Genomic DNA, 24,484 nt, shown 5'->3' on the forward strand with positions numbered 1-24,484 from the left:
GAGTGGAACTCAAGCCTTTCTACATGCTAGACAATTGGCATGACATCTAGCTACCAAACCTAACTTTATTTAATTTCCATTTACTGTTATTTACTTCTCCAAAACTCTTGAAGCATAGGTACTCTTTCCCCTATTTTGTACATGAAGAAATAGAAATAAGATAGGCCTCTAAGAAGAGGCTCTCCCAAGAAGTGGAGCTCGAGCTAGCTCTGTCTGATAACAAACCTGTGTTCCTATGCACTAATTTAATATGAGAGAATTTCTGAGGAAATGGAAGAATAGTCAAGCCCAATTCTGCAGCTACTTTTGCATTCTTAAGAACAGCCTCATTGAACAGATTGAGTCCTGCAGGCCTGCTGTCAGGAGGGGATGATGAATGGAAGGTTTCTAGAGAAGTGACCCAGAATACGAGAACCAGTGTGACTGGGGAATGCTAAGAAATGTTACCGTCTTACAGTTGTGTTGGGGAAGTCCTGCGGTGTCAGAGGTGCTGGCTTAGCTGTCTAGCAAGCTGAAGGTCACTGACCTGGCTGACACTCTGAAGAATCTGGCTTTATCACTCATGGTTAGTACAAAGGAAAACGTGAACACAATTATGAGAAGGGTAGAGGAGGTAGCTTTTAACTCTAACTGGGAGGTCCGGCATGACTTTATGAGGAATGTAGCATTTGGTTGCTGCCAAATGACTAGACAGGATTTTTGGCAGGGATATGTGTGTCTGTGGGGGGGAAAGAGGAGAAGAGAGCGAGGAGCAGTGGGGAAACTGGTCTCTGGGAATAAGTTGGATAAAAAGGGCATTTCAGACTGAGAGAAAAACCTAAGCTGAAGCAGAGGCAGGAGAAAGTTCTCGACATATTTGGGAGCCATAGTAGCTGGAGTGGATGGTGGTCCAGGTTTTGTGGGAGTGTACAGTGGAGAGGAGGGAGCCTGGGTCCATGAGTGCATGCTCTCCCCTGTTCTTCGCCTAGTGCCTGTCAAGTGCAGCCTGTGGATGGAAGAGGTTTGGAAGGACTAGGCGTATTCATGTTGAATGGCTCTCACTTAGGCTTGCAATAGTCCTTATAAACTGTGATCAATTAAAACAAATAATAATACTTCCAAACCCCATTCCATGGAGGTATTTAACTTCTAGCCACCTGTGCGTTTGCTTCCAGACTTGGGTTTACACAGTTACACATACTCAGAGGTGAGAACGGACAGCATATATTGTAGTATCACTTGATAAATTTAAGAGCTAGTAGAGGAGCCAGGCGGTGGTGGCGGCGGCGCACGCTTTTAATCCCAGCACTCGGGAGGCAGAGGCAGGCGGATCTCTGTGAGTTCGAGCCTGGTCTACAGAGCAAGGTCCAGGATAGGCTCCAAAGTTACACAAAGAAACCCTGTGTGTGTGTGTGTGTGTGTGTGTGTGTGTGTGTGTGTGCAATAAAAAACAAAAGAGCTAGTAGAGGCATAGGTTTGGTTTTGGTTTTGGAATTTTTTTTTTTTTTTGGTGCTGGTGCTTGAACCCAGAGCCTCACACTCCCTGTGTGTGTGTGTGTGTGTGTGTGTGTGTGGTGGGGAGAGGGGCTTGCAATGCAGCCTACCTGGCTTGGAACTCAGAATCTTACTACCTTTATCTCCTGAGTGCTGGAGAACAAGCCCAGTAGGCCTTGCTGTTTGCATGTACTGTTTGTGTGTGTGTGTGTGTGTGTGTGTGTGTGTGTGTGTGTGTGTGTGTGTGTGTGTGTAGGCCAGAGGTCAACCTCCAATGTTGTTCTTCAAGAGTTGCCTACCATGCTTGCTAGATTTTGTCAACAACTTGATATAAACTAGGGTCATCTGGGAAAAGGGAACCTCCACTGAGGTAATGCCTCCAGGCCAGAACTGATTGATGACAGAGACAGATGGATCTCTGTAAATTCCTGCATAGTGAAACAAAAAAACGCTGTCTCAAAACAAAACAAACCAAAAGAAAAAAGAAAATGTCCCACCAGACTGGTCTGTAGGCAGGTCTTGGTGGGGGGCATTTTCTTAGTTAATGATTGATGTGAGATGGCCTAGCCCGCTGTGGGTGGCACCACTCCTGGGCACATGTTCTTGGGTTGTACAAAAGAGCAAACCGAGTGAGTCATGGAGAGCAAGCCAGTAAGCAGCACTTCTCCATGGTTTCTGCCTCTGCTCCTGCCTGCAGATTCCTGCTTGAGCTCCTGCCCTAACTTTCCTCAATAATAGACTATAACCTGTAAGCCAAATACATCCTCCCCAAGTAGCTTTTGGTCATGGTGTTGATCACAGCAATAGGAAGTAAACTAGAACACCCACCTAATGAGACAGAATCTTTTACTGGGACGTGGGGTGCAGGTAGCCCTAACTTTCCTCAATAATAGACTATAACCTGTAAGCCAAATACATCCTCCCCGAGTAGCTTTTGGTCATGGTGTTGATCACAGCAATAGGAAGTAAACTAGAACACCCACCTAATGAGACAGAATCTTTTACTGGGACGTGGGGTGCAGGTAGGCTTGCAGCCAGCAAGTCCCAGGGGTCCTGTCTCTGCCTCCCTAGTGCCTGAGTTACAAGTGCATGTGTTGTACAGCACTGCCCTTTTAGCCAGACTGCAGCCATCTTTATGAGTTCAGCCCTGCCTGCTTGCAGAGGATCATCACAGCTGGGCTTCTTGATTCTTGCCATTCCTTCCTAGGAGGAACAGGGTGGGAAGTCCTAGGCTCCTCACTGAGAATCTAGCCACTCCTTCTAGCCGGTTGTGTACAAGCTGCCCTAATTGCTCATGGCTTCCAGGGAGGACTAGAGGATACTGTCTGGGGAAGAGTAGGAGAAGAGGGCACTCCATCTGTGGGACCGTGGGAAAGTCATCATCCATGCAGAGTATAGACTTTTCAGTGCTTCTGCTTTGAGGTCACCCATGCTCCTCTGGTGACCCCACCCATGAGCTCACCTGTGTTCTGTAAGTAAACCTGATCTGCACATTGATTTCCTAGGGAGAACTTCTGAGGAATTGAACTTTGGTTTATCATTCGGAGCTTAGAATGGGGGAGAGTAGGCGTTGCCTCGTCCCCCACCACACCTAGCTTTTCACCTGGCGGCTGGAGATTGCAGTTCAGGTCCTCATGCTTGTTTCTAGGCCCTTTACCAACTCAGCTGTCTCTCCAGACCGTGTGTGTGTGTGTGTGTGTGTGTGTGTGTGTGTGTGTGTGTGTGTGTGCGTGTGCGCGCACTCCTCTCCCCCAGTTTGAGACAGGGTCTCCATATGTAGCCCCAGTTGGCCTTGAACTCACAGAGATCTGTCTGATTTTTTGCTACAGCTATTGCTGCAATAAAACATTCTTGAATATTTGAGAATTTATATCTATCCAAGAAATATTGAGGAATAAAGTAACTGGGTCAGAGGTATAATAATTAAAAATTTTTATTTTGCCAAATTGTCTTCCAGTAGATTGTTTCTATTAATAGTGTCCATAGAATTCATATTTAAATCTTTTCTAATTTCAAAGTTATTTTTATTTAGTGATAAGGAAGTGTTTTCTCATTTTGTTCTCATTTGTAATTTTACTTCTTTTTTTTTTTCCTTCTTATTTTAGAGATGGGGGTCTTGCAGTATTTCCAAGTGACCTCTGACTCTAAACTGAAATGGGCTTCCTCTCAGTAGCTCGAATGGACCACTGGACTGGCTTATTTGAGTTTTATTTTTCCTCAGAGGATAGGTGTTGATTGGTTTTGCCTTTTGCTACTTTTTAAATCTAGTATATTTTTTTACAGGTTGATGTGCAGTCCCATAGCCCACTTATAAAATAAACATACAGATGCTTATATTATTTAAACTGCTCGGTCGTTAGCTCAGGCCTACCATTGTCTAGCTCTTAATCTTATACTCAGCCCATTTCTGTTAATCGGTATGTTGCCACGTGTTCCATGGCTTTACCTGTTGCCTTTACATGATGCTCCCTGGACGACAGGCTGACATCTCCTTCTCTCTCCGCCTTCCTATTCTCTCAATTATCCTCTCTGCTAGTCCCGCCTATACTTCCTGCCTGGCTACTGGCCAATCAGTGTTTTATTTATTAATCATTCATCCACAGCAATGTGCAGTACCTTCTAAAATATGAATAACATCTTTTCATTGTAGTTGTTGAGTGCATTCTTGTGCTGATGCTAGGGATGTATTGGTAAACAAAATACAAATTTTATAATCTAGTGGGATAGATATTGAACAAATGGTCTGGTGCCTGTCTTTAGTACAGGGGCGCTGGAGTCCTCAGGGAGGATGAGTGGCCATTGTAGGAGGAGACCAGGGTCATAGGAAGCAGGGACAGCAGTTTGGAGATGTGGAAGATAGCTGGCAGATTGTTGGTGGCCCCTTGAATGTGCAGTCAACTGAACACATCAGGATAAATGGCTTCCCTGAGAAGCCATGCTGGTGGTCTTGCTGGCTTAGTTGTCCTTTGGGCTGGTGGTCAGTTTTGGGTTTGCTTATGTCACACAGGTGTTTTAGGTGATAATTTTCATATTGCTGTGCAGCCAGATTCCTTTGAAGAAAAAGGCTTGGTAGCATACAGTCTTGACCTTTTCAGTTCGTAGGGCAGTTTCCAAGCAATAGTTGCATAATTTTAAAACACCAATCATTTCCCTATGGCATGCCAGGACTTCTTACAGCTGCCAACTTGAGGCAGAGCATGTGTTTTATTTACACTTAGCATTTGAGGTCGTGGTTAGTTGTTTGTGCACAGTTTGTGAGTTTTCTGCCCCCATCCCATTTTGTCTTGATTTGAACTCACAGCATAAAGCCACTTTTCAGCATAAGGCACTCTAAATCTCGAGCTTAGTCAGTTGCGTGATAACATTTTGACAAATTTAAAGAACAAGAGAATCTGATAGTGTCTCTTATAATCCAGCTGGTGTTGGCTCATGATTATGCACAAAGTTCCTGTGAAATTGCACACATTCCATAAAGGTTTTGCTTAAATGTTAAATATATTCTGTGGCTGAACGGACTCTTAGATTCTCTATTTTTCAATCTCATAAATTAAATGATGTTTTGGTTATAGAAGCTTGAAATTCACACTCATAGTTAGTAACTTTCGATTCCCGTTTTACTAGATGAGTAGATTGCATCTGGCCATTTTATCCTCAGAAGGTCAGAATGCTGATGAACAAAGTCAGAGAATCGACTTGTGCGCAGTAACCACACATTAGGAGAGTAGTTCATTGATTAAAGCTTAGCACCAGATAGCCAGTGTTTCTCTGGACTTGCCGAAGATTAAAGAGAAAATTCTTACAATGCAGCTTGTTTTTAAAGAGTTGACGAATATCACATGTCCTCATCAGATTTTGTTCTGTGTTCTGAGAAAATGCTGAACTGAATAAAAATCCTTTTGAAAAAGTGACAAGGATGCCTGACCGTTGCTCAGTTCCAGCATGGCAGCGAGCCTCCTCTAGGACGTTTAAAGTCCATCCTGTCTCCACAGAGAACCACACGTTCCGGTCTATTCTTTTCTTCTTCCTTAGTGGCTTCATTTCCAGTGATCCTCCCACCCACCGCCCTGGGCTACTGCAGGTGCATGCCACTGCCCCGACCACTCATTTTAGTCCTGTTTGCAGCCCTGTCCCGACACATCTCAGAGCTCTTTGGTGACATCTTTTTAGGTCATTCATGTCACAGTCTTTAAGGTTAATTTCTAACTTTCAGGCTGATCATGTAGTATTACAGTGTTAACACATTTGCCAATGTACTTCATCGTTTACTAATTCACTTGTATTATTTAATTAAAAAGTAGTCATTGCACTAATTCTCACCAGTGTTTTGTTTTTCCACTTACCTCTTGCAGTAGTTTTGTGCTGAAAGGTGGGTAGAGCAAGTTGGCCTACCACACACTAAGTATTGCACAAACTGGAAATTTTGAAAGCTCAAAAGTTAGACTAAATTTGAATTTTGCCCATAAGTGTGAATAGTGCCCACTCTTTTCTCTCTCTTTCTCCTCTCCTTTCTTTGCCATGGACACACTTTTTAGTTGTACATTTCTGTATTTTAAAGAGATTATGTTCATGTGGTTCAATATTAAAAAGACAGAAATGCTTAGCAAACCGCTTACAACATACTGTGAGGACTCTCATCTGCAGTGATATAGTCTGCCCACTTGCCCACTTGTGAATGTTGCCTTAGCCCTTTCAGGGCACTGTGTTTGGGTTTGTGTTTTTCAAAATTTCATCCTCCTTTTACTAAAATATAATTAGCATTAAAATATTCTGCCTGTGTGTCACTATAGGTGTGAGGTACAGTTTTGAATGTTCTACTTTTTAAACAAACTCAATTCCTTGGGAATGAGTACCAGTTCTTTTAAAAAAATTTAGTCAATTAAATGTTGTCAAGGGATTAGCAAGTATAATAAACATAGAAAATAATATATGAATCCTTGGATGTGTGCTTATCTTAATACAGATCTAGGTGGATAAGAATTATTATCTGTCTGAAAATTTAAGTCCCCTAAAAAGTCGTTGTGCAGATTTAGTACTCAGTGGTTCAAAAGACAAAATAGAACATTAGGTGTGATTCAAGCATAGGATAAATTGTTGAGCAGCCTAAAAGCACTGTAGAACAGTCTATATATTGTATGCCATCTATTTCTATTTACTTAATTTTGAGACAGTCTTCCTCTATAGTCCAGGCTGGTCTTGAACTCCAGATCTTTCTGACTCAGCCTCTTCAGTGCTGGGGTTACAGGTATATGCCATTACAAATCCGGGTGCTCTCTTTTGCTTTTATTTACTTTCACTTTTCATTATGACTTTAGAAAACTAAAATATAGCACTTCTTTCCTCCTTTGCCCTCTTTCCCTCCTGCCCCATGTTGCTTCTGCCAGCCCTTCCCATGCCCCCCAAATCCCTCTCAAATTGATGGCCTCTTTTGATTATTGTTGTTACATAGAAAAGTGCATAAATAGATAAATACAACTTGCTGAGTCCCTTTGGTGTGTGACTTGTGTGTGGGTGATTTCCGGGCTGACCACTTTGTATTGGATAACCAGGTAGGGGCTCATCCCTAGGAGGGCTAATTCTCCCTCTCTCAGCAGTCCTAAGTTGCGTATAGGTTTTTGTCTATGAGTGGGGCCCCTTGAGAGTTCTTTGTTCTGTGTCATCATGTATATTACATTATCACTGTTCAGGCCTTGTTTAGGCAGCCATATTGTTGTGGTATCATGTGTGAAGCTTCCCTGTCATTTCTAGGACACAGTCTCATAGCAGACTTCCTAGTCTGCTAGCTCTTACCCTCTTTTTGTCTCCTCCTCCCCAATATTCCCCCAGCCTTAGATGCAGGAGTCCTGTTGTAGATGTATTAGTTGGGACCAGGCTTCCCACAGTCCATTGATTTCTGCATATGACTTGTAGTTTTTCAATAGTGATCTCCATTTGCTGTAAAGAGAAACTTCTTTGATGAGAGATAAGAGCTCCACTTACCTGTAAATGTCAGGGTACATTTCAGAATGAAGGTAGGAGTTACGCTGGTCTAATAAAGTGATGGTAGTAGATTCTCTTACAAGATCATGACCTCACTAGCTCGAGGTAGTTGCTTAGGTTTCTAGTACCAGGCATGATGTTCCTCTTGTTGAGTGGGCCTTAAGTCCAATTAGACAGCAGTTAGTTACCACCAAGATATGAGTGCTGCTCCTGCACCCGTAGGGATAGCTTGCTATGTTGGTCATTGTTAAAATTCACTGTTGTCACAGCCGGATGGACTATTGGTTGCTTTCCTCCTTCAGCAGCTTGGAAAGTACTTTCTGGTACTATGAAAGCTGGGACCACTGGAAGGAGGCTTGCAGGTTATTTCCAGTTCACATCTTCAGAGTCCTGTGTGTAAAGTGTGTGGTGTCTTCAGCAGTAGGGACTATCTTCAACCTCCGAGAGGCAACCAAGGGCAATAGCAATGGCCTGTATTGTTTTGGGAGTCACTTTGACTACCCTGACCAACAACTCAAATGGAGGTTTCTCATGCCTAGTACCGCATGTGCGGGGAGTATCGTAAGCTCAAGTGGCATATCTTCATTTAAGGTACACACACACACACACACACACACACACACACACACACACACGCTTACATGTGTTGTGTGTGTATAATTTTAGGTGAATGTAAAATAAGACGATGCTTCATCAAATATCCTTGGTGTTATTTGCCCCTCCTCTCTCCCTCGCATTCTGTATTGATGTCCCTCCCCTCCCATAAAAACAGAGCCCCTCCTACCCTTTTCTCCCATTTCTCCCTGTCATGTCACCCGGATCCTGCTCTTCCTTCCTCTAGCCCTGCCCATAGTTCCTTTTTACTTCCTGGCTTTTAAAGTAACTCCTGGTTATACTCTACTGAAGATTCTGAGTTAGGAACTACAGTTGAGAGAGAACATGTGGCATTTGTCTTTCTGAATTTGGGTCACCTCATTCATTATAATCTTTTCTAGTTCCATTTACCTACAAATTAACTATTTTTTTTAACAGCTGAGTAGTATTCCATTGTGTATATTTGTTCCATCACACTTGAAAGGTGGAGGCAGAAGGAGTTCAGGGTCATCTTTGGTTGTATAACAAGTTCAAAGCTAATTTGGTCTACATGAACCTTGTCCCCAAAGCGGGGTGGGGCTCACTGGTCAGTTACCATAGCAGAGTTCATAAGCTTCAGGTTTAGTGAGATACTATCTCAAAAAATTAAGGTGAAGAGCAGTCAGGGAAAGATGCCTGATGTCTGCCTCTACTCTCCACACACCCACAGGAACAGTACATATACCACATACAAAATTAAAACAAGAAATCACAATAAATAAGAAAAGAGTATCCATGCTTGCTTGACTATGCCTATGGTAACTTTGGAAAGTCACAACAAGAAACTAATAAAAGTAGCTTCTGGAGTAATTAGGATACTTTTTGCTCTTTACCTGTCTTTTTCTTTTTTAAATGGCTTTAAAAAGTTATTGAATTATATGAATAAATTAAGAGTGAGCTTTAATTTTGTTTTAAGAATAAATTTAATTCATTAAAATTCATCTAAAAAGTAAAAATATGTACAAGTTGCAAGTATAGCACAACTGATAAGCGTATCATTTTCTTATTAAAAAATGTAAGTCCTTTGAGTATTGCAAAGAAACTTGTGGACTGAAAGATGTGAGCAACTGTGTGGAGTCTTCCTCAGGGCTCGGGATGTAGCCCAGGAGTAGGGCACTTGCCCAGCATGGGCAGATGCTCACAGCCCTGGTCCTGCGTGGGAGAAAGGAGAAAGGCCGCTTCCCTGTCCCTCCGTGGCTCAGAGCTCACTGTTCTCTCTTCCCCATCCTTTTGCACAGGCTGGAGGAGTAGCAGGTGCCTCTGTTGACTTGATCTTATTTCCTTTGGACACTATTAAGACAAGGCTGCAGAGTCCCCAAGGATTCAGCAAGGCTGGTGGTTTCCGTGGGATCTATGCTGGCGTCCCTTCTACAGCTGTCGGATCCTTTCCTAATGGTAAGGGTGTTGATCCTCACACTGCGCAGAAGCCAAGATAATGGGTTTATATTCAGAATAATTAAGATGTACATGCAGAAAGTTCCTTATATGTTACAGCTGATCTTCTGGATTTATGTTTTGTTCTTTGATTGTATGTAAACAGAATGCAGAGAGTGTTGTAGATTTCATTCCAGGAGGTTTATACAAAAAAAAAAAAAAAAAAAAAAAAAAAAGGGTAATCTTTTAAAAATGGCTTTGCTGTTTAAATCCTCAGTTTAGAATCTTTAAAATGTTGCTTTTTCATCATAATCTTGTAGAGTAGTAGTTTTAACCTTGCCTGCACACCAGAGTTCTCAGGAGGCTTTATAAAGGTGTGTTGTCCTAGGTGACCCCAGTGAACAGGTGAGACAGAGAGAGGCATTGTTCTTCTTAAATTGCTCTTAGATGAGGAAGGTGCTTCACTGAGTTGTCCTGGAGACTCTCCTGCCAATGCCTGTTGTTTGGGTTTTAAAGTCTTGTTGTGACTTTTGGTATTTTCATTTGATAATTAGGATGATGTGTTTTTATTTAATCTACTTCTGAGTATATCTGTTTTCAGTCACCTGATTTTAATTGTTTACCAGTAGGTGCTTTATTTTTCTTTTGGATTGTATTCAGGACCTTGCACATACTAAGCATACAGTGTTCTCCTGAGGTGTGTCCACTTTCCATCTCCCAGTTCCTGATGGATGCCTCTAATGCTCACAAGTAAACTTAGCTAACTAGCAAAAATGATGTACAGCCTGCATCCACAAAATCATGGCTCTAGGGGCTTCTTAAATCCTGGGTTTGTTTTCTCTCTTTTTCCAGGATAATGAATGAATATGTTAACCTGATGCTCACGTGCCCGGTCTTTAAACATAGCCTTCACATGAAGATTTGTAGTGTAGAGAAAAAGTAGTCTTTCCATCTTTCTGTTGTCAACTTCACTTTCTTCTCCATCCCCTAGGAGTCACCCTGGGTTACCTTTGACTCCTAGTCTGTCTTAATTCTTTGAGTATTAGTTAATGAGCTGTTGTTGAACCCCCATTGTGTAATGCATGGACAAAGGTACAGGGTTGTCCCAAATAGAATGGCCTGATCCACAAGGAGCTTGAAGCCACACGGATACCAGTGGCCCACCTGCAGAGATTGGGGTGTGTCCAGGACACTGGTGGTTTAAAACTCCAAGGCGATCCTCCTCTGTAGATAAGTTTGAGGACCTTTGAGCAGGCGATCTACAAAGGAATATGCTCTGTGCTCATAGCTTTTGGTGACCAGTTTTTGTGGCTTTTGTGGCTCATCCTCATGTATTGCAGTAAGGGCTCAGGCATGTGTGACATCACCAGTGATGTATGTAGTACATGATGCTGCAGTTAAGCTCACAGGACTGTTTTACATTCTTCTCCAAGGCATTTACATATAGAACGTGATTTTGAATTTGTGTGTGTGTATGTGCACACACACACACATGCACAAGCATGTACACATGTGTTTGTGTATCAGTCTGTCTCTGGGAAGGCTATGTTGAAAATCTTTTCCTTTTATCCCATAAAGTGCAGGAAACAAAGTCAAAGCAAAGCCTTCTAGAAATGGGATTTTATAGCCTGAAGTTTCTTGGTCCTGCCCGGCAGCAGCCGTTTTTATAAAATAATCACTCAGAGGCTTAATATTAATTACAAACTGTTTGGTCTAAAGCTCAGGCTTATTATTAACTGGCTCCTTCATCTTAAATTAACCCATTTCTATTAATCTTTGTATTGTCACGTGTATTGCCTTTTGTTATTGGTTAAGACTCTGTAGTCTGAGTACAGAATCCCTTGTAACCATAGATGGCTATGGACATTGTTGAGAATCAAGCCAGCACAGGTGAGGGATTGAGAGGGAGAGGGAGAGGGAGAAGGAGAGGGGAGCCTTTTGAAGAGGCCCATTCCTTTTTAGGCAGGAACATAGCAGAGGAAGGCCCAGTCTGGCTTTTGTTCTTGTGGGGGTGAGGGCTGTGGCTAGTCTACCTCCTCTTCCCTTCTTCACGCAGAGCTTCTGTTAGAGCTGCACTGTGTCATCATTTCCAACTCTAGAGCCTTTTTGGATGCTACCTGTTTGGCAGGGGCTGGAACTTACATCTCACCAAAGTAGCTATAAATGACAATCTTGAGGTACTTGATGATGGGACCTGGGAACCTTTAGCTTCCTCCTTTCTCCTGGGGTGGGGCAGGGCTTAGGGGGTATATGCACCCACAGAACATACAGCTGAGTGCAGCAGAGCCCTTATACCTGGACATGGAGTGAATGGGCCAAAATTGGGGAAGCAGTGTGAGGAACCACATGCGGGAATAGACCAGACGCAGCTACATACGTACGGCTGTTGTATTTGTAATTAGACATGTGAGCAGCCTGTGGGCCCTTCACACACTGGTTGACTTTGGGGAATGGTTTCCACTGTCGGGTTGTTTTCCTGAGTGTTTAGTGCTCTCATGTCCTTCAGAAGATGGGTTTGTTGTCCACTTATCCTCTGTGCCTTGTCTCTTCTGGAAGAGGTAAAGACATCTCTTGATTGATAGTACACAGGAAGTTTTAAAGCCTCCTGTGCAGCTCTGATTACAGCAATAGAGGCAGCTTTCCGCTGATTCCCCCTTGTCTTTTCGTTTCTTAGATACAGTCACACTGTGTAATGTGGCTGTCCCGGAGCTTGCTATGTAGACTAGACTGGCCTCAAACGCACAGAGGTCAGCCTGCCCTGCCTCCAGTGTGCTGGGATTCAAGGTGTGCACTGCCACGCCTGGCACTGACTTCTGTTTTTAATGAAATTGTTGATTGTTTCCGTGTTTTATAAAGATGATTTCAAGTAGGGAAAAGTAGCATAGCTATTTCGTATAATCTGTAGTAAACATTGTAGCATTGACATTTTACTTAAGGTATGTATGTGTTTATGGTTTTAACCTATGCATAACTCAGCAGCTGCTTGTTTTTATGACTATATGTAATGCTATTTTGGGTCTGTGAAGCCCACAGTCCTTTTTAAGAAGTTTACTAGAAAATGAAGCAGGGCAGTGCCAGGCTACCTGTTGAGTGCACCTCAGATAGGGATCGTGTCTTCTGTGTTTCTCCAAGTCCAAGGTCAAAAATGTAGTCCAGGTTTGATAAGTTCTGCAAGAGGGTGGAAAAAGGCATGTACTTGCCAGTTCTTATCTCATCCTTTAATTATTATTGTCACAGCTTTTGAGAGACATTCCTAAGTAGGTGAGATATTTATTGACATTGAAAAGATACTTTTGTATTTCAGCTGCTATGTTTTTTCTCACCTATGAATATGTGAAATGTTTGCTGCACACTGACTCGACTCCACACGTCAGGCCCATGAAGCACATGCTGGCCGCCTCTGCGGGAGAAGTGGTAAGCAATGGGCGACGTGAGAAAATATTTCAGAAATGTGAGTGATGTCTGGGTTTGTTGGTGCAGCTAATTGTTTCATTTTTAAAATTTAGATTTAACTGATAGATAAAAATTAAAAATTGTATCTGTTAGTGTAATGTTTTAAAATGCACATATTGTATAATGTTATTTATATTATTTATTTATTTTGGTGCTGAGGATCAAATTCAAAGCTTTTAAAATGCTAGACAAACTGTATCACAGTATCTGATTCTGTTGTGTAATGCCTATATCAGAGTACACATATTTATCTCCTCAAAATGTATTTATGGTGAATTTTATTTTTTAAAGCCCCTCCCCTTTGAGTCAGGTGGTATTACTGTGTTCAAGACCCAAATTGGTAATCCTTCTGCCTCAGCCTCCTGAGCACAAAAATTACAGATATATGCCACCACACCAGGCTTTAACAGTTCTTTTTGTGGATATGTGTGCATTTAGGTGTGTGTGTGCTGTGTATATACAAGTGTGCCTGTGGACCTGTGCCCCTGTATGCAGCACCAGGAGGGGACGATGTTGGGTGCCCTGCTCCATCTCTGTTTTATTCCCTTGAGTCAGGGTCTCCCACTGAAGCTGGAGCTAGGCTTGTGGCTAGCAAGCCCCAGCCATCATCCTGTCTTCATCTCCAGCAGTTCTGGGCTCACAGTGCATGTGTTACATCCAGCTTTTTAGGTTGATGCTAGACCCGCAAGCTTGAGTCATCTCCCTAGCCTCCACTGTTTGGGGTTTGTTTGTTTTAATTATGAAAGTGGCAAAATCCCAATAAATATGAATGGATTAAACATGACAGTTAAAAGATAGTCTTATGATGTAAGAAAAATCCATTGTATATTATTGTAAGAGGCAGCCATAAAATGTCATTCTACAGATAGAATTAAAGAGATGGAAGAAGATGTCTGTATAAGTTTGGTTGGTGTTGTTTGTATTAATGTAGCTGAGTTGGAGCTACTTTTCCCAGAATGGCTTCTACAGAATGGTTTTAGGTAGTTAGTCACAGAGAAATTAAGGTGGAGTGGAGTAGCAGCTGTGGTAATGAACAGAAGTGTGGTGCAGGGGCAGGCACTGTGGCACATTCTGGCCCCTGTGTCACTGCCTGTTCGCTTATGGTGTTGACATCTGGCCCATGCCTTCTCCAGCTCCCATCCTTCCCTCCAGCTTCTCTAGAGTCTGAGTCCAGTTGTGTGTCTCTGTGGCGAGGACTTATCTTGGGTAGGGTGTGAAGAGACACCATCACCACGGCAGCTCTTATAAAGGAAAACATTTAATCTAAGTGGTGGCTTACAGTTCAAAGGTTCAGTCCATTGTCATCATGGTGGGGAGCATGGCGGTGTGCAGGCAGAGAGGGTGCTGGAGAAGTAGCTGAGAGTCCTACATCTTGCAGGCAACTGAAGTGGATTGTATCACACTGAGTGAAGCTTGAGCATATATGAGACCTCATAGCCCACCTCCACAGTGGCACACTTCCTCCAACAAGACCATACTTACTCCAGCAAAGCCACACCTCCCAATAGTGCCACTCCCTTTGTGGGCCACTTTCTTTCAAACCACCACAGGGTTCTAGGGTTGAGTGTGTGTGTGGTTCTGGGTGAGGGCTCTAGGTACAAGTGTGTGTGGCTCTGTGGTGAGGGTGCTAGGGTCAAATGTGTTCTGTTTGGCATCATTGTTAAGAAACCGTTACCTAATCTGAGCTCATAAAGATACACTTGTGTTTTCTTATACACATTTTATAGTCTTAATTCTTGTACTTGGGTCTTTGCTACATTGTGAGTTGAGTTTTGTATATGGTATGGGCTTGTGATCTAACTTTGTTCTTTTTTGTTTGTTTGTTTGTTTGTTTTTTTAGAGACAGGGTTTCTCTGTGTAGTTTTGGTGTCTGTCCTGGATCTTGCTCTGTAGACCAGGCTGGCCTCAAACTCACAGAGATCCACTTGGCTCTGCCTCCCGAGTGCTGGGATTAAAGGTGTGAGCTACCACCACCCTGACTTTGTCCCTTTCTTTTTTTAAGTTTATTTTTATTGTGTGTATGCATGTAAGTGCAGGTGCCATCATATGCATGTGGCGAGGTCAGAGGTGTCTGAAGATCAAACTTAGGTAGCTAAGTGTGTGTGATGTGATGGCTGATGTTGGTTGTCAACCTGACATGGCTAGGAAGAACCTCAGTTGAAGAACTGCCTCATTTAGATCACTTGTGGATATGTCTGTGGAGCATTTTCTTGATTGCTAATTGATGCAGGAGGGCCCAGCACACTGCAGGACGTACTATACCTAGGAAGGTGGCCTGGGCACTATTAGAAAGGTAGCGGAATATGAGCGTGGGAGCAAGCCAATAAGCAGCGCACCTCCATGGCCTCTGCCTCCAGGTTCCTGCCTGGAGTTCCTGCCTTAGCCTCCCTTAGTGAAGGACCGTCTGTAGGATGAAATAAGCCTTTCTTCCCCAAGTGTGTTTTGTTCAGTGTTTTATCACAACAGAAACCAAACCAGAACACACAGCAAGCATAACTACCTGCTGAGCTACCTCACTGGCCCCTAACTTTATTCTTTGGGATGCAAGTATTGAGTTTTCTAATACCTTTACTAGAAAGACTTTTGCTCTACACTGAGTGGCCCCAGAGTTCTTGTCAACAGCTTATTGGCCATCAAGGTGAGATTTGTTTCTGGATTCTGAGCTCTGGCCTATCCTTGTGTGTGTCCCGCACTAGTACTACATGGTTTGAGTACTATAGCCTTGTAGTAAGCCTGGAAATCATTGAGGCTTCTCCAAATGCTTTCTTTTTCAGTATGTTCTGGCCTCCCTTTTCTCTTTCTTCCATCCCCTCCCTCCCCCCCCCCCCTCTCTCTCTCTCATTTATTTTATTATTATTATTATTTTTGAAGCAGGGTCTCACTATGTAGCTCTGGTTAGCCTGGAACTCAATATGAAGGATGTAGACCAGGCTGACCTCAAACTGCTTCCAAGTGCTGAGATTAAAGGCATTCACCACCATACCTGGCATATACTTTTCGTGTGTGTGTGTGTGTGTGTGTGTGTGTGTGTGTGTGTGTGTGTGCAGGTATGTCAGGCACTTGTGGATATGGAAGCCAAAAAAAGGGCATTGGGTCCCTCAGAGATGGCTTGTTATGTGGGTGCTGGGATCTTAACTCTGGTCCTCATGATTGTACATCAAACACTACTGAGCCATTTCTCCAACCCTGGATCCCTTGTATTTCTGTGTGAATTTCAGAATCAACTTTACATTTCTTTAAGAAAGCAGAGAGGTACTACATTTGATTCTATAAATTAATTTAGGGAGTTTTGTCATTTTAACAATTTATTAATTTAAAACCAATCCACACTTAATTAAAAAAACCCTACTAACTTTTTTGTTTTAGGCTTAAATCAATTCTGATTATGTTTTGACAGACCTCATTGTATACAGTTAATTTTGAATATTTTAAATGATGGAAAATTGTGTGTGAAGGTTTAAATGCATTTAGGGTTGTTTTTATGATAGTTGCCAATTTTATTTATTATTATTATTTTGTATATGTATGTTTATATGTGGATGTGTCGATGTTGGCGTATGTGCTGGCAAGTATGGACATATATGTGGAGACCACAGGTCCACCTTGGGTCATGATCCTTGAGATGTTCTTCTGTTTTTGGAGACAGAGTCTCTCACTGGGGCCTGGGGCTTTGTTGGGCTAGGCTGCCTGGTCAGTGCGATCCAGAGATCTGGGTGCCTCCACCTCTGGAGCACTGGGCCTGGCATTCTGCATGGGTGCTGGGGATCAAACTCAGGTCTTAGTGCTTGTGGGCCAAGTGTTTCACTGAATGACCCTCGTCCCAGTTCCTCCTCTGTTATTTTACCCTCCACCCCAGCATGAATCCAGAGTCTGGCATGTGGTAAGTAGTACCCTACCACTAAGCCACACCCACACATAGCCTGGCCATTGTTTTGTAATGGCGTGATGTATTGTTTGGCTTCAAATATAGTTTCATAAGTTGTGCATTTGACCTGTATTTCCTAATATGTTGTTGAAAGCAAGAAGCACAATAGAACTTAGCCATTCACTTCATTTCACCTTGACCTTATTGCCTGAAGACCTTGTTGCTAATCTTTATTCAGTCGCCGCACTCCTTTGAGCTTACAGAAAGATTTTATAGAGGTATGTATTGGTTGCTGCTGTCTGCTGTGGCCACCATAGTAATCTAATTCATCTGAAAGGAGGAAGAGTTTATTTTGGCTCATGGTCTTAGAAAGTTTCAGGCCGTCATGGTGGTGAAGGAATAGCAGGACAGCTCAGTTGGTGGTGCCAGGAGTCTCTGGCACCAGGTACAGAGAGCGAGGCAAGAAGAGCCGAGAGCAGAGGCAGCCTTCAAAGCCCACATCTGTAGAAGCTGTTGTAGGGGCTGATGCTTCTGAGGTCTGTAATTACTCTTTTTATTTATTGGAGCTTTTCAATAGAATTTTCTTGTGCAGACTGTTGGACATGGGGGGACATTCCTGATTCCTTAGAATTAGGAACCATGCAGCCGTGAGAATGACTACACAGCATTAGGACATGCATAGTTAGTGTTCTCGTAGGAGTTCCTCCATGACTCCCAGAGGGGCTTAGGAGGAGAACTGACCCTCAGGGGTGCAGGAACTGAGGCCTTGGGGCCTGAGACATCTCTCTATGTGGACTTGTAGTTGATTTAAAGCTCCTTTATTGAGAGTGTGGCTGGAGAGATAGCTCAGTGGTTAAGTGCATGTACTACTCTTCCAAGGACCTGAGTTCCATTCCCAGCACCCACATCAGGCACCTCACAGTCAGATGTAACTCCATTTGTAGGGACCTGACACCTTTGCCCTCTGTGGCACCTTCCCTCTCCTGCAAATACCCACACATGACACATAATTAGAAATAGTAAAAAATATGTGACAGTAAAACTCATTTATTTTGTTAAAAAGTTTGCTATATTTTAAATGGCATAGATGATCTCCAGGCCCACCCTTCCTGAGGGGCTATCTGTTAGTTACTGGGGAGTGAGGACCACCCTCTTTTGAGGATGTGGCACCGGTATGTTTCCCTTGTTCTGGTGGGTGGTGCCACACTTGTACATATGTGGGCATACGACTTGACTTAGTGGCTTATTAAAAAGACCTGTTAAAGGAACAAATGGAGCTTAGGGGCAGATACGACCTTATTTCCTACATGTTTGAATTTCTCATGAAAAAATACAAATTTTAAAAAGTTTGCCAGATTTCTCAAGTTTATGGAAGTACTATTCTGAAGTGCTAATAGTCTTGGAACTTAAATGGAAAACCTCCCTGAAGTTCAGAATCAGTTCTGTCAAATTGTTTAACAAGTATACATATTACTTCCTTCCTGTTTTAGTATCTTGTTTCCATTTCACAGAACACAAACTCTGGGGTTCAGTTTCATATAAATGTGCTAAAAAGTAAGAGAAAGAAACAAGTGGACATAGGGGGAAATACAATTTCATGTGTAAAATAAAAGAGACAGAAAATCCTTCTTAGCAGTCATTGCTCAGAGCTGCAGCAGCCTGGCTTGTAAGGAACAGCTCGGTGTGCAGTGCTAGGCAGCACCTTTGCTTTGATCCAGGCTTGTTGTGTATGCTGCAGACAGACCCTTAGAAACAATGCCGTGTTTTGTTGCTATTGAATATATCCACAGTTTCTTTGTTGTAGCGACAATAAAGGCAACTTGGAAAGAAAAGAACACTGCCACAGTAATAAGCATTCCCTGTAGCTATAGCAGCCACTTGATTAAATGTTAATGATGAATCAATATGACTTTAATCACAACCTTCTGCCTTCTGCTTCCAATTTGGAATACAGAGAAATCGATCAAATAAGATTTAATATGTAACCACAGCAAGAAGAGTCCCGTTTGTGCCATTTTTATTAGGAAGTTTGCTGTACCAAATCTCTAAATCCCTGCCTCAATTATGTCCCAGCCCAGTTTTCATCACACACAGAACAAGCCCTGTGAGAAGCAGAATCCGTAATGAGGTCCAAGGCACGGCAGCTTTCCCTTAACGGTGTGGGCACCGTAATCTAGCAGTGGTGATGCTCTTCAGTGGTTTTCAGATTTTACTTTTCTTGAATCTTCTGCTTCTTGGAGCTTGGTTCCTGTTACTTTTAGAAATGGAAGGACATTGAAAGTTCTTTATATCCAGAAGGAGCCCCATGTGAATTAAATGTATGCACAGTGACATAGAGGTCCCCCACGTGGATGCTGGTTGATTGTCCTTTTCAGGCCCATTCCCGCCTAAGACGGAAACACCCCGGAGACACATTAGATCCTGTTTTGTACGTGCCATTCTGTCCCCTCCTAACAGTACTTCTCCAAATGTGACCTAAGGAGCGCCTGCATGGACGCAGCTGCCTGTGTGGCAGGGGACAAATGAAGGTCTGGAGACGGTCGTGGGGACTCTGCAAGGTAATCGAGAACCCCAGATGGTGACTGGTTATTTTTGAGGGTGGAACAATACTCATGCATAGACTTGGCTTTTCTGTCAAAGGATGTTGAGTGAGTGTTACAGCCGGCTCCTGAGTTTTTTTTAAAGGCCCATGCTGTTGTGGAGTCTTGTAGCTAACGACACTTTCTGTCAAGGCTTCCCTTCTCTAGTAGCTGAAAGGCTGCTGGACCTGCTGAGTACCAGTCTCTCAGGCTCTTATTGGATATGGTGTAGTTAAGCTTCCACTAGATGATCTGTTTGGCTAAGAACTTGAAGGATGTTTCTCAGACACAAAGCTTAGAGCACATGCTGGTATTTGCTGTGTTTTCCCTAGTGGGGATGGATGTAAGCTTGTAGTGGGTAGCCATTCCAGCTTTGTTCTGGAAGTTCCAACCCCCATTGAGACTTCGGCAACTGTCACACCTACAAGGCGGGGCCAAGGGAGGCGCCTGGGGACCCAAGATCTGGATCGGCGAACACTCTCTTGGTTCCACCTTGTAGGTGTGACAGTTGCCGAAGTCTCAATGGGGGTTGGAACTTCCAGAACAAAGCTGGAATGGCTACCCACTACATCTGCCACCCACTACATAAGCTGTTCTGTTAGTATCATAAATGAATAGGAGATGGTTTAGCAGTTATAAGCATGTGCTGTTCTTGTAGAGGACTTGTATTTCATTCCTAACATCTATATTAAGCTGCTCACAACCATCTGTAACTCCAGTACCAGGGAATCTGGTACTCTTCTCTGGCCTTTGAGGGATCCTGAGTCTACACATATGTATGAGCACATAAATAAAAATAAAATGAATATTTGATGTTAATTATGACCTTTAAGAACCACTCAGTGTGGTGACATACACCTTTTAATCCCAGCACTTGGGAGGCAGAGGGAGGTGGATCTCTGTGTGAGCTGGAGGCCAGCCAGGTTTATAGGGAGACCCTGCCTCAAAAAATAAGTAAGTAAGTAAGTAAATAAATAGAAAAATAAAACAGCAAGAAGAAACATTGAGCAAGGCAATAAGAGAAAAGTTAAAAACTTAAAATTAAAAAATTTATTTTATTTTATTTTATGTGTAAGAGTGTTTTGCCTGCATGTGTGTCTGTGCATATCTGATACAGATCTCAGAAGTGGGTGTTGGATGGTCTGGAACTGTACTTAGATATGGCTGTGAGCTACCAGGTAGATATTGAGAGCAAAACCCAGGTCCTCTGCAGGAGGAGCAAGCGCTCTTAACCACTGAGCCATCTTTCCAGCTCCAAGTTAAAAAATTTTGAGAAGAATTTTATATTTTGGATTATTCATGATAGATGTTGAAATAGTCATAAATATATGTGAACCATCATTTTACATTTAAACTTTATTTTTTGAGTTTGAATCTCACTATGTAGCCCAGGCTGGGTTAAACTGCTTCTCCTGTCCCAGTCTCCTGAGTGCTGGATTCCGGACATGCACCACCAGGCCAGCTTCCTGCAGTTGTAGTATTTTCTAACTCCTTGCTCAGTTGTGTAACTGAGTCACAGGGCAGAGGGGAGTGGACAGCAGAAACTGCTCTCCTGGGCCCCAGGCAGTGTATGATTGGTTCAGAAGGAACTCACCATGTTGCTACAGGGGAAGCTGCTTATAGTTGAACAGGAACAGATAGGAATGCCTACCAAGACTTGGCCTCTGCTAGCCTCCTTGTTGGTTAGAATACAGTTCTTGGGAAGGTAATGCCTTGGTCACTAATTTGCCTTGGTCTGTGGCTGTGTGATTTTCAATATTTGTGTGTTCTCCATATAGCTGGAACCATGCCAGGTGCTGGGAAGCAGAATAAGAACTGTTAATCCTGTTTCTGGGGAGCATATAAAATAAATGGGTGGATTCATTCACTGAATGGCCAGGAACTGATTTGAGGGCTTCAGGTGTGGATCATATATTTTCAAATTATAGATGGGAGTCACAACTGTGACTTCTCCACATATTCACACCTCCTTCTTGTGTGTGTGCGTGTGCATGTGTGTATGCTTGTGTGTGCACACTGTTTCTTTCCTGGAGCCGCTGCTCTTCCCACCTGGACAAACAGGTGTGCATGCTGCTCACCCTCAGTTCTTACAGGGATGAAATAATGCAGCATTAGGCCGCGCTCAGCCTTGCCTCTCACACAGAGCACGGTAAATGTTATTCCTGGTTCCATGCCACATAAATTTCTCTGTGACACATTTCTACAGTTTTGATACAAGAATACAGAAAAATTAAACTTAAAAAAGTTGAGTGCCTTGCTGAAGATTTCTTGGCTATGTGTGGACAATAGCACACCATGGAGGATGATTAATGAGGCCAGTGTTTCTGTGTATTGCCAGGAGCACCTCTGTAGAGGTTTCTGCTTTTTTATGGTATGTATAAAAATGACAGAAGTGGAGATGAGAAAGTACAGGACTTGGGTAATGAGCATTCAGATCAGGTGTCCATCTGACCTTGTCCTGCTTGTGCCATCTTCAACCTCCAGGGCTAGACAGCCTGCACCGCCTGTACCTGGGCTCAGCCTGGTGAGTGTGCCTGACCCTAGCCCACCTGCACTTTACCCAGTCCCCATACCTAGCCCAAGACCCACAGCTAGAGCCGGGGCCCAGTCTGCTGTGTCCATATCAGACGTACAACCAAAGATATCCATATGCCCAGGTTTCATTAAAAATAAACAGTATAAGAGGTCAAGACAGCACCTCACCCCCAATCCACCAGTCCTATAGAAATGTTCTCCAATGAGAATGACCTAGATGAACCCTAGGAAGGAGGGAAAAATAACACTAAGGCTCTTTGAAAAGGCCATAGGGAATCATATTATTTTATATTTACCTAAAATTATACATTGTGTGTGTGTGTGTGTGTGTGTGTGTGTGTGTGTGTGTGGCTTAAGTGAAGTTATGCCATTTAGATGACAATGTTGCCTACAAGAGCCATAGACTGTCTAACAAAAACTCTGGTACAGTTCATGAGAAACCTTCTTTTGAGTTGTTGGTCAGGAGAGGACTCCCCAACAATGTAGGTTATTGCTCTTGCCCTTCTTTGCCTCCCAGAGGGTGAAGGTAAGACAGTTGCTAAAGACACCATGCACTTCGGACACAGGACTTAGAGGAATTGAATTGGATCTTACCCCAGAGCCGCCTCTTTGAATACCATAGTACCAGAAGGTGATATGCAAGCTACCAAGGGAAGAAAATAATAGTCTTACACAGCTATGATGCCTATGACCTGCAGCAGTAACGAGCATGGCAAGCTATTTCTAATCGTGGTAGTAACCAGCAGCTGTCTAATGGACTTAAGGCCCAGTTAACAGGAGGGAAATCTAACCTGGTTCTGGAAACACAGCCAGCTACCCAAGGCTAGCGAGGCCACGGATCTTAGAGGAGAACCTCCTACTGCCACTCCCGACCCATTTAACTTCTGTCTGTACTGGAACTTCTTATCCTCATACCCCTGAGTAATGTAGCTTTCACCTCCTCATCAAAGAAGCTGCTGCTTTTTTTAAAAAGCAGAACCAGACAACTGGTCAAAATGTAGAGGACAGCTGACAGTGAATGCCCAGCCCTGTGGATAATCCACAACACAGCCATTACGTCCAAGGCTCAGGGGACATAGCGGAAGATGGGGTGGAAAGATTGTAAGAGCCAGCGGACCAGAAAATCTGCAGTAAAGTTGTGTCTTCTAGACATGACAGGGAAGCTCCATCCATAAAAATCCCAACAATATGGCTTCCTAAACAGTGACATGACCAGTTGACATGTGGATGGGGGAAATCTCACGTAGCCCCACTCTTAGACAAAGAACTACAGGCAATCAATGACTCTTGAGAGAGGGAGAATTAGTGTTTTTAAGGGATGCGTCTCCTAATAAGTTAGTTCTCAACATACACACACCAAAAACAAACCAACAAACTCCCAAAATTAAGAAGTCATTTGAAGCAAAAAATACAGATTGTTTTGTTTCTTAAAATAAGAAAACCAGGTTCTAGAACTTACTGTTTCTCTTTTAGAGAACATCATGCCCCCTCCTTTGATTCCTGAAACCTGAGAATGTTACTTTGCAAAAGAGGCTGGGCAGATAGGATAAGGGATCTTAAGAGCTAGGATTTCTTGGATCATCAGGTGGACTCAGTCTAATCCCAAGCATCCTTACACCAAGAGGGAAGGAAAGCAGCAGGACCCAGGAGACCTGAAGACTCCAGGCTGAAGGAGAAGCCACAAGCCAGCTGATGTAAGTGACAGTGTGCTGCAGAGGCGGTCCCTTCCCATAATTCTTGCCAAGGTACATTTACCATTAAGTGTGTGATGGCGTGTCATAGAAACGGCAGTAACTCTAATAGCGTGCCCGCCTTCAGGTTTATCTGTTAAGAGGAATCTACAGATTGATGATTCGGGCTTCCGTTCTCCTTTGAATCACGACTCACTACTGTGATGGAGAAGTACAGAAGTGGGAGGCCTTTGGTTTGTATAACGATTCTTAAATGTTTACTACCAGGGCCTACAGGTCATTATAATGATTTCTGTTGAGAAGACTGTTCACTTAGCTGCAGTCTGGGTTACTGGGGGCAGTGTTGGTTTCTCAAGAGAGCCCAGTACCTGCAGAGATTGAAATTTTTCTTATGGTTCTTATAGGGTGGTTGTGTAAGTGAGGGGAGCCACTTAAGGAAGAAAGGTTTGGAAACTGTCTCAATACAAGAGATATAGGTAGGATTTCCAAATTGCTGTTCACCAACAGGTACAGTTCCGTATATAACCAGAAGATGGCAGGCTTGATGCACAAATGAACCGTGGAGTTGTAGAGGTTTTCTTAATTTTAAATGGTGGCATGGAAAGATATGTTAGCTATTAATCGAAGCCTGCTTTCTAAAGAGAATTTGGGGAGCTAGAAAAAGAAAGTAGCATAAAACGGAAGTAAACTGCTTTTCAAAAGTCTCTATTGTTAGACTGTTTCTCTGATGCTCTTTGTAGCAATCTGCTATGAGTTTGTTCTAGAAAGCCCAGCATTGATTTCTCTTCAGATATAGTTGATCTCTGGTTGGCTCTGGTTGACACAGTCTTAGGTTTCTGTTGACTGCATTACAGAGCTGCCATTTGAAGTATGAGGAATTCACTAATTTAAAATTAGCCGACTCC

At 43.0% G+C, this 24,484-nt stretch overlaps 1 protein-coding gene across 1 annotated transcript in view; it reads left to right on the top strand.

Moving 5' to 3' along the window:
* Positions 1–24,484, top strand: part of Slc25a26 (solute carrier family 25 member 26) — a 122,789-nt gene that overhangs the window by 3,804 nt on the left and 94,501 nt on the right. Inside the window, exons 2-3 of the mRNA XM_059258253.1 lie at positions 9,321–9,477; positions 12,761–12,870. Of these exons, the coding sequence (XP_059114236.1) occupies positions 9,321–9,477; positions 12,761–12,870 (267 nt within the window). The remainder of the gene's footprint in view (positions 1–9,320; positions 9,478–12,760; positions 12,871–24,484) is intronic.

This window comes from Peromyscus eremicus, chromosome 3, assembly GCF_949786415.1.
Source record: "Peromyscus eremicus chromosome 3, PerEre_H2_v1, whole genome shotgun sequence".
NCBI lineage: Eukaryota > Metazoa > Chordata > Mammalia > Rodentia > Cricetidae > Peromyscus > Peromyscus eremicus.